The following is a 12,268-nucleotide window of genomic DNA, read 5'->3' on the forward strand; positions in this document are numbered from 1 at the left end:
AGTATCCAAATATTAAAAGTCTGCTGAATAGTATAATGCATAAAAAGCTAAACTAGAATTGCTATCAAAATACAAAATGGATTAGTAGTTATCTTCCCAAGATGCTCAGCATTAAACTTCGTCTTAACAGAAAGCATGAAAAGCCTGCAGTGTTTACTTTGTTGGATTCATTACATCAGCGATATGAATAAATAGTAATCTATTACTTGTTCAAACACTAATTCTCACAAGACACAGAAATACAGGTCATTTTTCCAAACTAACTAGGAATTAGCTGTACACTAGTATCTATTTAGGAAAGACCGTGGCAATGCCTCCATCAATTCTGAAAACTGCCCTAGCCAGTTTGGCTCAGTGGGAAGAGCGTCTGCCTGTGGACTGAGGGGTCCCAGATTCGATTCCGGTCAGGGGCACATGCCTGGGTTGCGGGTTCAATCCCCAGTGTGGGAGTTGCAGGAGGCAGCCAATCAATGATTCTCACTCATCATCGATGTTTTTCTCTCTCTCTCTCTCTCCTTCTCCATTCCTCTCTGAGGTCAATAAAAACATATTTTTAAAAAAATTCTGAAAGCTACCAACTAACCAGCTGATAAATAATGGTGAAAACATGCTAAGACGTGCATAAATTGTTTCCTTTAAACAAATAGTTTCAGGAGCTTATAAGGAGATAAGCACCAACGAATTATATTTCAGTAACTTATTATTTTGTGGCAGTTTCCCACTGAGTTTATTTCTACTCATGAGCAACTTTTTAAAAAAAAATACACAAAGTGCCCTGACCGGTTTGGCTCAGCGGATAGAGCATCTGCCTAAGGACTGAAGGGTCCCAGGTTCGATTCTGGTCAAGGGCATGTACCTTGGTTGCGGGCACATCCCCAGTGGGGAGTGTGCAGGAGGCAGCTGATCAATGTTTCTCTCTCATGGATGTTTCTAACTCTCTATCCCTCTCCCTTCCTCTCTGTAAAAAAATCAATAAAATAAAAAAAATACACAAAGTACTATCAGGATATTGGCAACTTGGAGACTGCTTAAATCCGGGGGTGGGGTGGGGGAATAATTTCTCTAACAGGAGAGATTTATAAAAAAGGTCAACTCCTAAACCCACTTAAAGTCAATTTCCTAAACTGTAGATCTCGAATACCTTAGCACCAATGAACTGCCAGGATCCTGAAACAATGTCCAGATAAAACATCCACAGGCCTGAGGAAGCAGACACAATACAGACCCAGAGAGATGTGGGCTGGATGTTAACATCACACTGGTCCTGACCACAGGCGGTGAGCACACCCACCTATGACCTACACTGGCCTCAGCAATGCCCGGCCAACAGGTGGATGTGAGCCTGAGACAGGCCCTTATGAGGCACATCCCCTTAAGTCAGCGGTTCTCAACCTGTGGGTTGCGACCCCTTTGGGGTTGAACGACCCTTTCACAGGGGTCGCCTAAGACCATCGGAAAACACATATATAATTACATATTGTTTTTGTGATTACTCACTATGCTTTAATTATGTTCAATTTGTAACAATGAAATCCTGCATATCAGATATTTAAATTACGATTCATAACAGTAGCAAAATTACAGTTATGAAGTAGCAATGAAAATAATTTTATGGTTGGGGGTCACCACAACATGAGGAAGTGTATTGAAGGGTTGCGGCATTAGGAAGGTTGAGAACCACTGCCTTAAGTCTAGATGAAATCCAGAGCCAAAACCATACCCCAGTAATGATTATGGGTAGATTCACACATTCCAATAAAAGGGCTTCCAAGCCAGAAATCTTTCAACTTCACAATTGACGACATACTTGTCTATAAATTCTGAAAAGTAATTTCTTTTTTTAAAAATTGATTTCAGAGAGGAGAGGGGGAAAGAGAGATAGAAACATCAATGATGAGAGAGAATCATTGATTGGCTGCCCCCTGCATGTTCCACATTGGGGATCGAGCTGTGACCTCCTGGTTCATAGGTCGACAGTCAACCACTGAGCCATGTTGGCTGGGCTGAAAAGGAATTTCTTTTTTTTTAAATTTTTATTATTTTCTTAAATCCTCACCCGAGGATATTTTTCCACTGATTTTTAGAGAGAGTGGAAGAGAGAGGGAAAGACAGAGAGAAACATTGATGTGAGGGAAACACAATGACTGGTTGTCTCCAGCAGGAGCCCTGACCAACGCCCAGGCTGGGGAGGAGCTTGCAACTGCAGTACATACCCTTGACCAAATCAAACAGCCACCCTTGGTCTGCAGCGGACGCTCTGAGCCAAACTGGCTAGGGCTGAAAAGGAATTTCTAATGGAGGAAACAGCACTCTCTCCTCTGCCTGGGGACTGTTAGATGGGCTCCTGACCCTTCCGGGCTGTGAGACCCTCAGCAGAGTCTTGTGAGAGAACATTTCCCATGAGCGTCGTTCATTTGTTCACACATATAGCTGTATACCCAAGAGAAATCTGAAAACACTAGAACAGGGGTGGGCAACCCCTGGCACGCATGCCAAACATGGCACGCCAGTAACTTTTGCTGGCACACGAAACCCTCTCTTATAATCTTCCATTTACAATTTTTTTCTTAATATGACTTATTTTTCACATAAATTCAGTTTAGGTGCATCTTAGATAAATAATTTTACATAATAAGTTATCTTAAAGACCATAGACATGGATTGATGAAAGGGGAAGAGCAATTTCAATAGTGTCGAAAATGAACTACTGAGGACTTGGAATGCCATTCCAGAAAATTTTTTCTATTTAAAAAACTTTGCAACAGCGTTACTCTCCATGTTTTCATCCACATATGCTTGTGCATCTTTGTTCTCAGTGATGAATTTTGTTAAGTCTCATAATAGGAGTAGCCTGACGGGTGAAAGTAGTAGCTCATGCATATCTCTGAAGGTCACAAAATATAAACCTGATGTAAAATCTCTGTCATCAGTGATGCAGCAGCAAAAGTCCCACTGATAATATCAAACGGAGTCATTAAGTTTTCTGTCGGACTATCAGTGCACATGTATACATTAAAAAATAAATGCATTTTTCATCATCATATACTGTGTTTTTGTTGCTCGAATGAATTTTATTATTTCTTCAAGGTTCTTCACATACATACACCTTAAGAGATCTCAAGTAGGCATAACATGTTCTCAAAAAATTAGGGTTGGCCCACAGAAGAATTCTGAGTCAGAGATTTTGCTGGTTTTGGCACGCACTCACAGAAAGGTTGCCCACCCCTGCACTAGAACCTAGACTTCTGGAAATGCCTAATTCTACTTTCAAAACCCAATAGAACAACAACACTAAAGAACTCTTATCAGTAAAAAAAAAAAAAATTTAAAAAATGCACTTATAATTTAAAAGTAAAGAGAAGAAAGTCTCCAAATCTGTTTAAGAGAAGCACATCACCTCACCTCACCACGGGGTCATTCTGATCATTGTAAACATTTATTCGGCCCACAAACCTGGCAACAGAAAAGTCAGGTTAGTGGCACAGCAGCAACACGGGGGTGGGGGACCCTGCAGGGAAGAGGCAGACTGGAAGTGCCCTGGCTTACACACCTGCCTTCCTGTTTCTACAAAAGGAGGGATGTGCGCTCACTACCTGAGATTCTTTACCCAAAAGCACATCTGTGTGTAGCTAAACCACTCTACCTTCCCCCTCTTTCTTAGTTTACTTTCTGTTCTTATTAACCCAGGACTTAAATGATTTTCCTTAAAATCACTTCCTCAAAGTAGAAAAAAATTATTTTTTCTGCAACAAATTTAGTTTCATTAAGCCACTTCTAATGTTTGTTGCATAAGTAGCTATAGATTTAAATGTTGTCGGACTCTGAAAATATATAAGTAATCTATTTTTAACTCAATCTTAACTTTAAAGCAGTGATTGACATTCTCTTTCCAAGCCCCCAGGCCAGTAGACTATTTGGGGTGGAGAGCAAGAACAGCATTTAGGCAATAAAGAGATACTCGTGGGGAGCACAGATCTTACTTGTAGAGGTCGGGCTGGGGCTGCTCGCACTCAATGGTAGCGTGGAGGCCATCTATCTCTTCTTCTGTTTGAAATCCCTTTGTGTCTTGAACTGCATAATGTGTCTGCAGATTGACAAGAAATGTGAATTCACAACAAAATGAACAACACAAACCTGGCGGCCAATGCCTCCAATCCCAGGGCAGCACTGATGACCAATTTTTTGTGCATATAAATAAGACTGATGACAACGCCTGGCTAGCATATGAGAGAAGTATAATAAAGAGTTTGAAAACATTAAAAGTTATAGATTTATAGATTACTGCTGTTTTTCTTATATCTATTAGGTGCTAGAAAGTTCTTCCATTCTTACCCAGTTTCCTCAACTTAAAACTAATAGCAGTGCTGGGAATTCTTCTTCAAAATTAGACACCTCGATTTATCTGTCATGGTGGTGACTATCAATTAGGAAACAAATTTAAGAGCTAAAATATTCCTTTTTGTTTATATAACATCCTATTGATTATAGCAGGGGTGGGGAAGCTCTTTTCTGCCAAGGGCCATTTGAATATTTATAACAACATTCACTTAATATAAATTTATGTTGCTATGAAAAAAGCTCCTAGATTTATTGCATTTCGAGCCCCGCCTGCGGTTGCCTAGGCAGGGCCAGACCAAATGATTTCACGGGCCTCATGTGGCCCGCGGGAGACGTTCCCCACCCCTGGTTTACAGAGAACTGTCATCAGCATCAGGAACTGCCCTCGCCTGACACGGGGGAATGTAAGCTTTCTGCATAGCTACTTACTTGGCTTCTTGAACCTGAATGTTCATCAGAATCTCCACAGAGGGCTTGTAAGGCACTGACTCCTGGACCCCACCAGGGATCATGTTAGAAATGCAATTCTCAGGCCCCATCCCAGCTTTCTGATGCCAAGGGTCTGGAGTGGGGCCCGAGGCCTGCATTTCTAACATGATCCTACATGATGCCTAAGCTGCTGGGCTGGGTCCCCGTTTGGAGACCATGGGGCCAGATGGTATTAGTTAGCAGGGACAGACAGGTGGGCCCGCCTTGGGAGGAGAGAGGAAAGAAACACTCGTGCATGAGGGCCTGGAGAAGGAGAACACACCGCTTCGTCTCCTCTTATCTGTCTCTCTAATGATCAAGTGTTAGACACATAAAATGTTCAATAAGTCAAAACTAACAGGAGATATGATCACAGCAACCGCACCAGGATTTGTAACATTTCAGGGCATTTACTGTGTATCAAACACTTCAGGAAAATTTCTAGTTATGTCTCACAGGCGCCCCTAGAAGACAGGTTTGTCCCTGCTTTATGGATGTGGAAACTCCAGAGAGGCCAGGTGTCTGCCACGGTCATGAGTCATGAATGTGACCAGCGCAGGAGTCCCACTCCCCAATCTCCTCTTAAGCAAAGGGCTCAGATCTAGCCAGCCACCCAAGCCAAAGCCAATGCACAGAAATGACGCCGGAGGGCACGCATTCAAGATGCTGAGCACACCATGCCAAAGGTCAAAGTAAAATGTGGACTCGAATATCAGCAGTTCCGGACAGCTGTGAAATTTTACCTGAGAAGAGTGATACACCTGGAGCCCTGCAGCATCTGTTCACGGCGATGCTGAGACCTCTGTGAGCAGCCACATCCCTCCCGGGCGAGGGGTGGAGCGGGCAGCCCACTGCCCACAGTGAGGGTGTGGGTGGCTCACCTGTTTTGTTTATTTATTACAGTGTGTTCATCCAGCACTTGGTTATTAGAGAGGAAGACACGAGGAGAGTTAGAGGTGTGTCCTGTCAGAAAGGACCAGTACGTAAACTCCTCACGCTCCAGAGACCGGTGGCAGGTTACAATAAACACCTGAAACCCAACCCCAGGGATTTCCATTCCCAGAATCACTGTTGCTCACAACGGCTTGTGCCAGAATGTCAACTCCGTTGGGATGTGCTACGTAGAAAATGTGAAAGTAAATGCCGAGAAACCCCACGGGGCTTTGTACAACGATAAAGATTAGCATATTCTTTAGGGTTTTGCAAAAAAAAAAAAAAAAAAAATTCTCTTTCTCATCCTAGAAATTGCCTATATTCATAGGTATTGTTTAAGTATCGTGTTAGAGTTGCAATTTTGTGACCTAATGCCTTGATTCCGTTGAGATATACTCACTCTTATAAACTCCTTGGAAGCTTCCAGATTTTTTAAATAATGAAAACCTTAAAATTAATAGTGATATGTTCTATTCTCTCGTGATTGTAATTAAAATTTGTAGCACCAGCTACCAGTACAGAATTCCATACTGAATGTAAGAAATTAATTATAACCTCAGATATTTATTAAAATATTTTAACAAAAAGACACTCATTGGAGTAACCGTGAGTGCGGCAAGAATCTAGACTCGTGTGGGACTTTTCACATAATTCCAGGGTAGTAAAGACACTAATTCTGACTGGTGAAATGAAAACTTTCAAAATTTCAGCAATCAATTCATTACATCCTTTGGTGCCTCTGCTAAAGGACACAACTACATAAATAACATGAAGTTATTTCTGTTAACTCAATGGTTGGATGTTATGAATACCGAGGGTGGAAAGAAAAAAGTAGAAAACAGAAAGAAACAAAAGTCAAAAAACAATCTGGCCAGCACAAGTCCCTGGGTTTCCACTGAAAGCTGGATTTCCAAACATGTAGTTTCTAGCCCCACAAGCACAGCTGGGGAAGGAAGGGGAGGCGCTGCACAGGATCTCCAACAAAAGGCACGTTACTTTGTGACTCGACTCTCCATCTAAGCTGGTGGTTGTCACGTGGCAGGTCCCGTCTCCCCGGCTGCTGGAGAGGAAGATCAAGTCACAGGGGAAGGACTCATCCTCCTTGACCATGACGATGTCCCCGACCTGCAGGACAGACAGACAGACAGTGCCATCAAATGAACCCTGCCACTGTGCAGCAATATTTCCTTTTTCCTAATGTACCAGTCGATACTCACAGATACCATTATGGTGTTTGTTTACAGGAGGATATATGGATGCTAATGTGACTCTAGAGAAAGATCATTTCCCAGGCATTTTGCCCAAACGGAGGACAGACCAGGTGAGGTTTCAATGTACCAATTTTAGATCTGAGAAGCATCAAAGTGCATTACGATTGAGTATTTTGCAATGGAAACACAAACATCCATAACAGGATTACCCTTGATTCAGCCCAAAAGGATGAGTTCTAGTGTTTCATTAATGGGTCCAAGTGGGAATTATCCTTGGAGGAAGGCGCTGACTTAAAACCACGTGTCCCATAAACCAGGTAGGAGAGCTCTAAACGCTGGCTGAACAACAGAACCAAGATACTGTCCAGATCACTCAAGCGGGACTAAGAAGAATGCAGAAGTGGCAATCAAGTTAAAAAAAACAGAGTAAAAAAGAGCCACAGACGTCTGTCATACCGATTTTTAAATAAGATGAAACTCCCACTTTTTGTGTCATCACCAACCAAGACATCTAAATGACCTCCCAGAAAGGCCCCTTTTCTCTGATTGTGACTTCAGCCTTTGTGTCAGGAAGGCAAATGACCATGAAAATCAGGGCGACTAGCCAGAGGGTTCAAATCCTTCCAAGCGCCTGGATGTTCCTGCTGCCACTGCAGGTGTTTCCAGAATCAGGACATCAGCGTGCTCCTGCCTGCACTGTAAGTGCAGTTCCCTGTCACACTCCATTACTGCCCCAACTGAGTGTCTGAGAACTTCACATTGGAGGGTTATTCCTCAAATAGACCTTTGTGTTCAGTGAAATCTGCCGGGAGCCGGTCCATGCTTGCTGTTTCAAGGGACCTGGCACATATGGCATACTGTTCTTAATATGTTTGCTCACCTTCTTGGCACTATGTGTTTTAACCAAGGTCTCCTCTCTGAGAAAGGCTGTTTCCCCAGGTAGGGATTTTCCCCTGAAGTTAAGGGAGGGAATAAAACCTCTTAACTAAGTGCCAGGCGGGTAATTAATCACTTTAACTACGAACAATCGTGCTTAAGCTACATAATCTTTACTCCCTGGAATGAAGATAAGAAACGCCCTAACCTTTGTAATAGAGATTGATAGGATTGAATCAACTGGTATAAATACAGATGCAACAAGACAGCAAGAGCCAGAACTCAGAACACAGAATGAAGAAGACAGAACTCAGAAGAAGGAACCTACACAGACAGAAGAACTTTGCTGGAGAGAACATGGCAAAAGATCCTGCACTGAACCTGACTACAGAAATTGGCAAGAGAACCTGACTAGAACCTGGTGACTGAACCTGGCTGGAGAACCTGGACAGAACCTGGCTGGAGAATCTAGCAAGGGAACATGGCTACAGAACCTGGCTGGAGAACCTAGCAAGAGAACATGGACACAGAACCTGGCTGGAGATCCGAAGCAGAACTTCGCTGGAGATCCAGACCAGAACTTGGCTGGAGATCCTGGCTAGGCGGCTGATCAACTGAACACTGTCTCCGTGTCCTTCCTTCTTCGCCGACTCCGTCCACACCTTTGGGGACCCCTGGACCTGCTGGGGTTGGACCCCGGCAGAAATCCCTATAGAAAATCCAGAAAGATTTTCGTAGACACAGATGGGCTTACGCTAAAAGTTATGTGGAAAGGTGTAGGCCTAGAATAGCTACAACAATCCTGATCAAGAGGAAAGAAGCGGGGGAGTCACTCTGCTGATGTGAAGCTTTCTATGCAGCTGTAGTAGCCAGGATGTGCCGGTACTGGCAGAGGACTGGCACAAAGAGCAATGAAACAGAACAGAGCACAGTGAGACTGAGCCACACAAATAGCTTCCGACTAACTTCGACAAAAGTACAAAAACAATTCAATGGAGAAGGAACAGCCTTTCCGTCAAATGACAGTAGAACAATTGGGCAATGATAGGCAAAAAAAAAAAAAAAAAGGAAACTTTGCCCTTAACCTCACATTTTATGTGAAAATTATTTCCAAATGGAGCATGAATTTAAATGTAAAACATAAAACTGTTAGAAAAAAAGTGCAGAACATCTGTGGGCTCCAAGTTAGGCAAAGAACTCTTAATCGTTTTTAAATAATATATTTTTATTGATTTCTAGAGAGACAGGAAGGGAGAGGGATAGAGAGATAGAAACATTCGTGAGAGAGAAATATTATCTATCAGTTGCCTCCTGCATGCCCTGCACTAGGGATGGAGCAGGCAACCCAGGCATGTGCCCTGATTGGGAATTGAACCAACAACCTCTTGGTTCTTGGGTTGACACTCAACTGCTGAGCAACACCGACCGGGCCAGAGCTCTTAATCTTGACACTAAAAGCATGATCCATAAAAGGGGAAAAAAACAATCAATAAATTGGACTTCATCAAAATTTTATTTTTATTTTTTTTATATATTTTATTGATTTTTTACAGAGAGGAAGGGAGAGGGATAGAGAGTTAGAAACATCGATCAGCTGCCTCCTGCACACCCCCTACTGAGGATGTGCCCGCAACCAAGGTACATGCCCTTGACCGGAATCGAACCTGGGACCTTTCAGTCCGCAGGCTGACGCTCTATCCACTGAGCCAAACCAGTTGGGGCCTTCATCAAAATTTTAAAACTTTGCTTTGTGAATGCCCCATTAAGGGATTTCTGACAAAGGACTAATATTTAGAATATATAAAGTTTCAAAATTCATCAGTAAAAACTAGAAAATAAGTAAAAGACATAAAGAATTGTTGTTGCTTTTTTCCCACAGAAGAGGATACACAGATGGCAAATAAGCACATGGGAAGATATTTAACATGGTTAGCCAGTAGGGAGATGCAAATTTAAACCTCACTGAGATATCAGAATGACTAAACTGAAAAATAGTGCCAACACCAAATGCTGGTGACAATGTGGAGAAACTGGATCTCTCACACATTGCTAATAGGAATGGAAAATTGCCCAGCACTCTGGGAAATTGTTTGGCAATTCCTCTTAAAACTAAAAATGGATTTGCTCTGTGACCCAACAATTCAACTCTTGAGCTGTTATGCCAGAGAAATGGAAATTTTATTCATACCAAAACCTGCATACAAGTATTCATAGCAGCTTTATTCATAATAGCCCCAAACTGGAAAAGATGTACTAGTAAATGTCCTTCAATTGTTGAATGCAAGCAAACTCTGGTCTAACCCACACCATGGTCTCATCAATAAAAGGAAGGAGCTACCGATACAAACAACAAGGGTGAAATCAAGGGAAAGAGGCTGAGTGAAAAGAGCCAGTCCCAAAAGGTTTCTGACTGTGCGATTCCATTTATGTAATGACATTCTTGAAATTATAGAGATGGACAAATTAAAGGTTCCTTTTCTGCAGCCTCTGAGGGCCTGAGCCATTATGGCCAATGAAAGATGATGCCTAGAGTCACAAAGGATGCCTGACTGTTCTTCCTAGTCTCACAGTCGATTGAGAATCCTCTGGTTTGCACAGGCTGGATACAGAGCAGACATTTCTCACAGGAGATCAAGGCACTAAAAATTCAATTTTCTGCTGGTGGACACGGCTTAGGTATGTTTTTAAAGAAAGAGATGTTTATTAAAGAGATGTTTATAACAAATTGTCAGTTATAAAAATCGTCACAGGGATCTAAAGTAAACCATAGGGAATACATACATATATATATATATATATATATATATATATATATATGCCTAATATGCAAAGTGTCCCCAAGGGAGTTCGACTGGGAGTTCTATCGCTCACTATGATGTGCACTGACCACCAGGGGGTGGCGCAGAAAGAAGAAAGGCCCTGGCTGGCAGCTGGTAGCAGGGAAGGGAGGCCCCAATTGGCCCTGGTTGCTGGCCAGGCCCAGGGACCCTACCCATGCACGAATTTCGTGCACCGGGCCTCTAGTAGTCAGTCAATAATATTGTATAGGCTTATTGGGGTGATCAATCTGCAAGCTATATGAATGTCATGCACCTGAAACTAATATTGTATATTAATTGTAATTGAAAAATAGTTTAATAGAAAAAAGTTCAGAAGACTTTGCAAGGGAAATAGAGTCGTTCATGGAAATTGCATTTAGGGCTTGGGGTCTAAAGGAACCTGTTAACACTGTTCCCATGGCTGTGAGGCCCTGCTCCCACACCCTGACCTCTCTGACCCCATGACCACTAGAAAAACATCATCAGTAGAGACTAACTGAATTCAGAATTACTAAAACACATGGACAGTAAAATTTATAAGGCAAAGAAAATACAGCCCTGGCCAGTGTGGCTCGGCTGAGTGCTGTCCCATGTACCAAAAGGTTGCTAGTGCCATTCCCCGTCAGGGCACATGCCCAGGTTGTGGGTTTGACCTTGGTCAGGGTATGTACAGAAGAAAGCTGATTGATGTTTCTCTCTCACATCAATGTTTCTCTTTCTCTCTCTCCCTCTTCCTTCCTCTCTCTCTCTCTCTCAAATCCATAAAAACATATTTTAAAAAATACATACAATAGTGGGTATAATACACATAACAAAGGTGGACCCCATGCCAATGACATGTGAACAGGCCTCCTGATGTGTTCTTGTATCCTGGACTTCGCCCTTTTCCAAACACCACGACCCCCAAGCTGACTGGGCTATCCCTTTTCAGGGCTGTGCCTGTAAGTAGAGGCCCACTTTCCTGTCACTTTGCATGAAAGCTGACAACGATCCTTTTCTGCAACTTCCTGAGAACCCCACCATGACTTCTGGCCAGGAAAGCAACCCAGAGAGCCAGTGGAGCTGTCAGGCAAGGAGGGAAGGAGGGTGGAGGAGAGGCCTGGGTGGGGCGACAAGGACAGGAGAAGGTGACAGGAGGACGGCTGGGCTACACCCTCAGGTTCACAGCTAAACAAGACTCCAGGACAAACTGTAAAAATTGTACTAGTACTTACCGTTTGTACACATATAGGTGCTCTAAACAGATGTAAGTTTGAATGCAATCCAAACTTCATTCAAACACACATTTAAAGATAAAAAATTACATGTTACATTAACAATTCATTGGAGAAAATATTAAAATGAAACTTTCAGTGAGGTTTCAGACTCAATTTCTATGATTTCTAACTAGTGAAGATCATAGTCACATGAACTTTGAGATGTTCTAAATCAGATTTCCTAAAAGTGTTTAAAGCTTTCCTTGTCTTTTTTTTTTTTTAATATATTTTATTGATTTTTTACAGAGAGGAAGGGAGAGAGATAGAGAGTCAGAAACATCGATGAGAGAAAAACATCGATCAGCTGCCTCCTGCACATCTCCTACTGGGGATATGCCCGCAACCAAGGTACATGCCCTTGACCGGA

The 12,268-nt window shown here is 42.5% G+C and overlaps 1 protein-coding gene across 11 annotated transcripts in view; it reads right to left on the reverse strand.

The window, feature by feature from the left end:
* The window catches only part of ATP11A (ATPase phospholipid transporting 11A), a 145,465-nt gene that overhangs the window by 51,056 nt on the left and 82,141 nt on the right, over positions 1-12,268 (reverse strand). For all 11 annotated transcript variants that reach the window (XR_004966395.1, XR_004966396.1, XM_036301759.1 and 8 more), the window contains exons 6-8: positions 6,736-6,864; positions 3,981-4,084; positions 3,403-3,453 (exon numbers count right to left, since the gene is read on the reverse strand). Coding sequence is in view for 9 of the 11 variants with exons in the window: in XM_036301759.1 (XP_036157652.1) it covers positions 3,403-3,453; positions 3,981-4,084; positions 6,736-6,864 (284 nt within the window). In the remaining 2 variants the exon portion in view is untranslated. The remainder of the gene's footprint in view (positions 1-3,402; positions 3,454-3,980; positions 4,085-6,735; positions 6,865-12,268) is intronic.

This window comes from Myotis myotis, unplaced genomic scaffold, assembly GCF_014108235.1.
Source record: "Myotis myotis isolate mMyoMyo1 unplaced genomic scaffold, mMyoMyo1.p scaffold_m19_p_3, whole genome shotgun sequence".
Lineage (NCBI taxonomy): Eukaryota > Metazoa > Chordata > Mammalia > Chiroptera > Vespertilionidae > Myotis > Myotis myotis.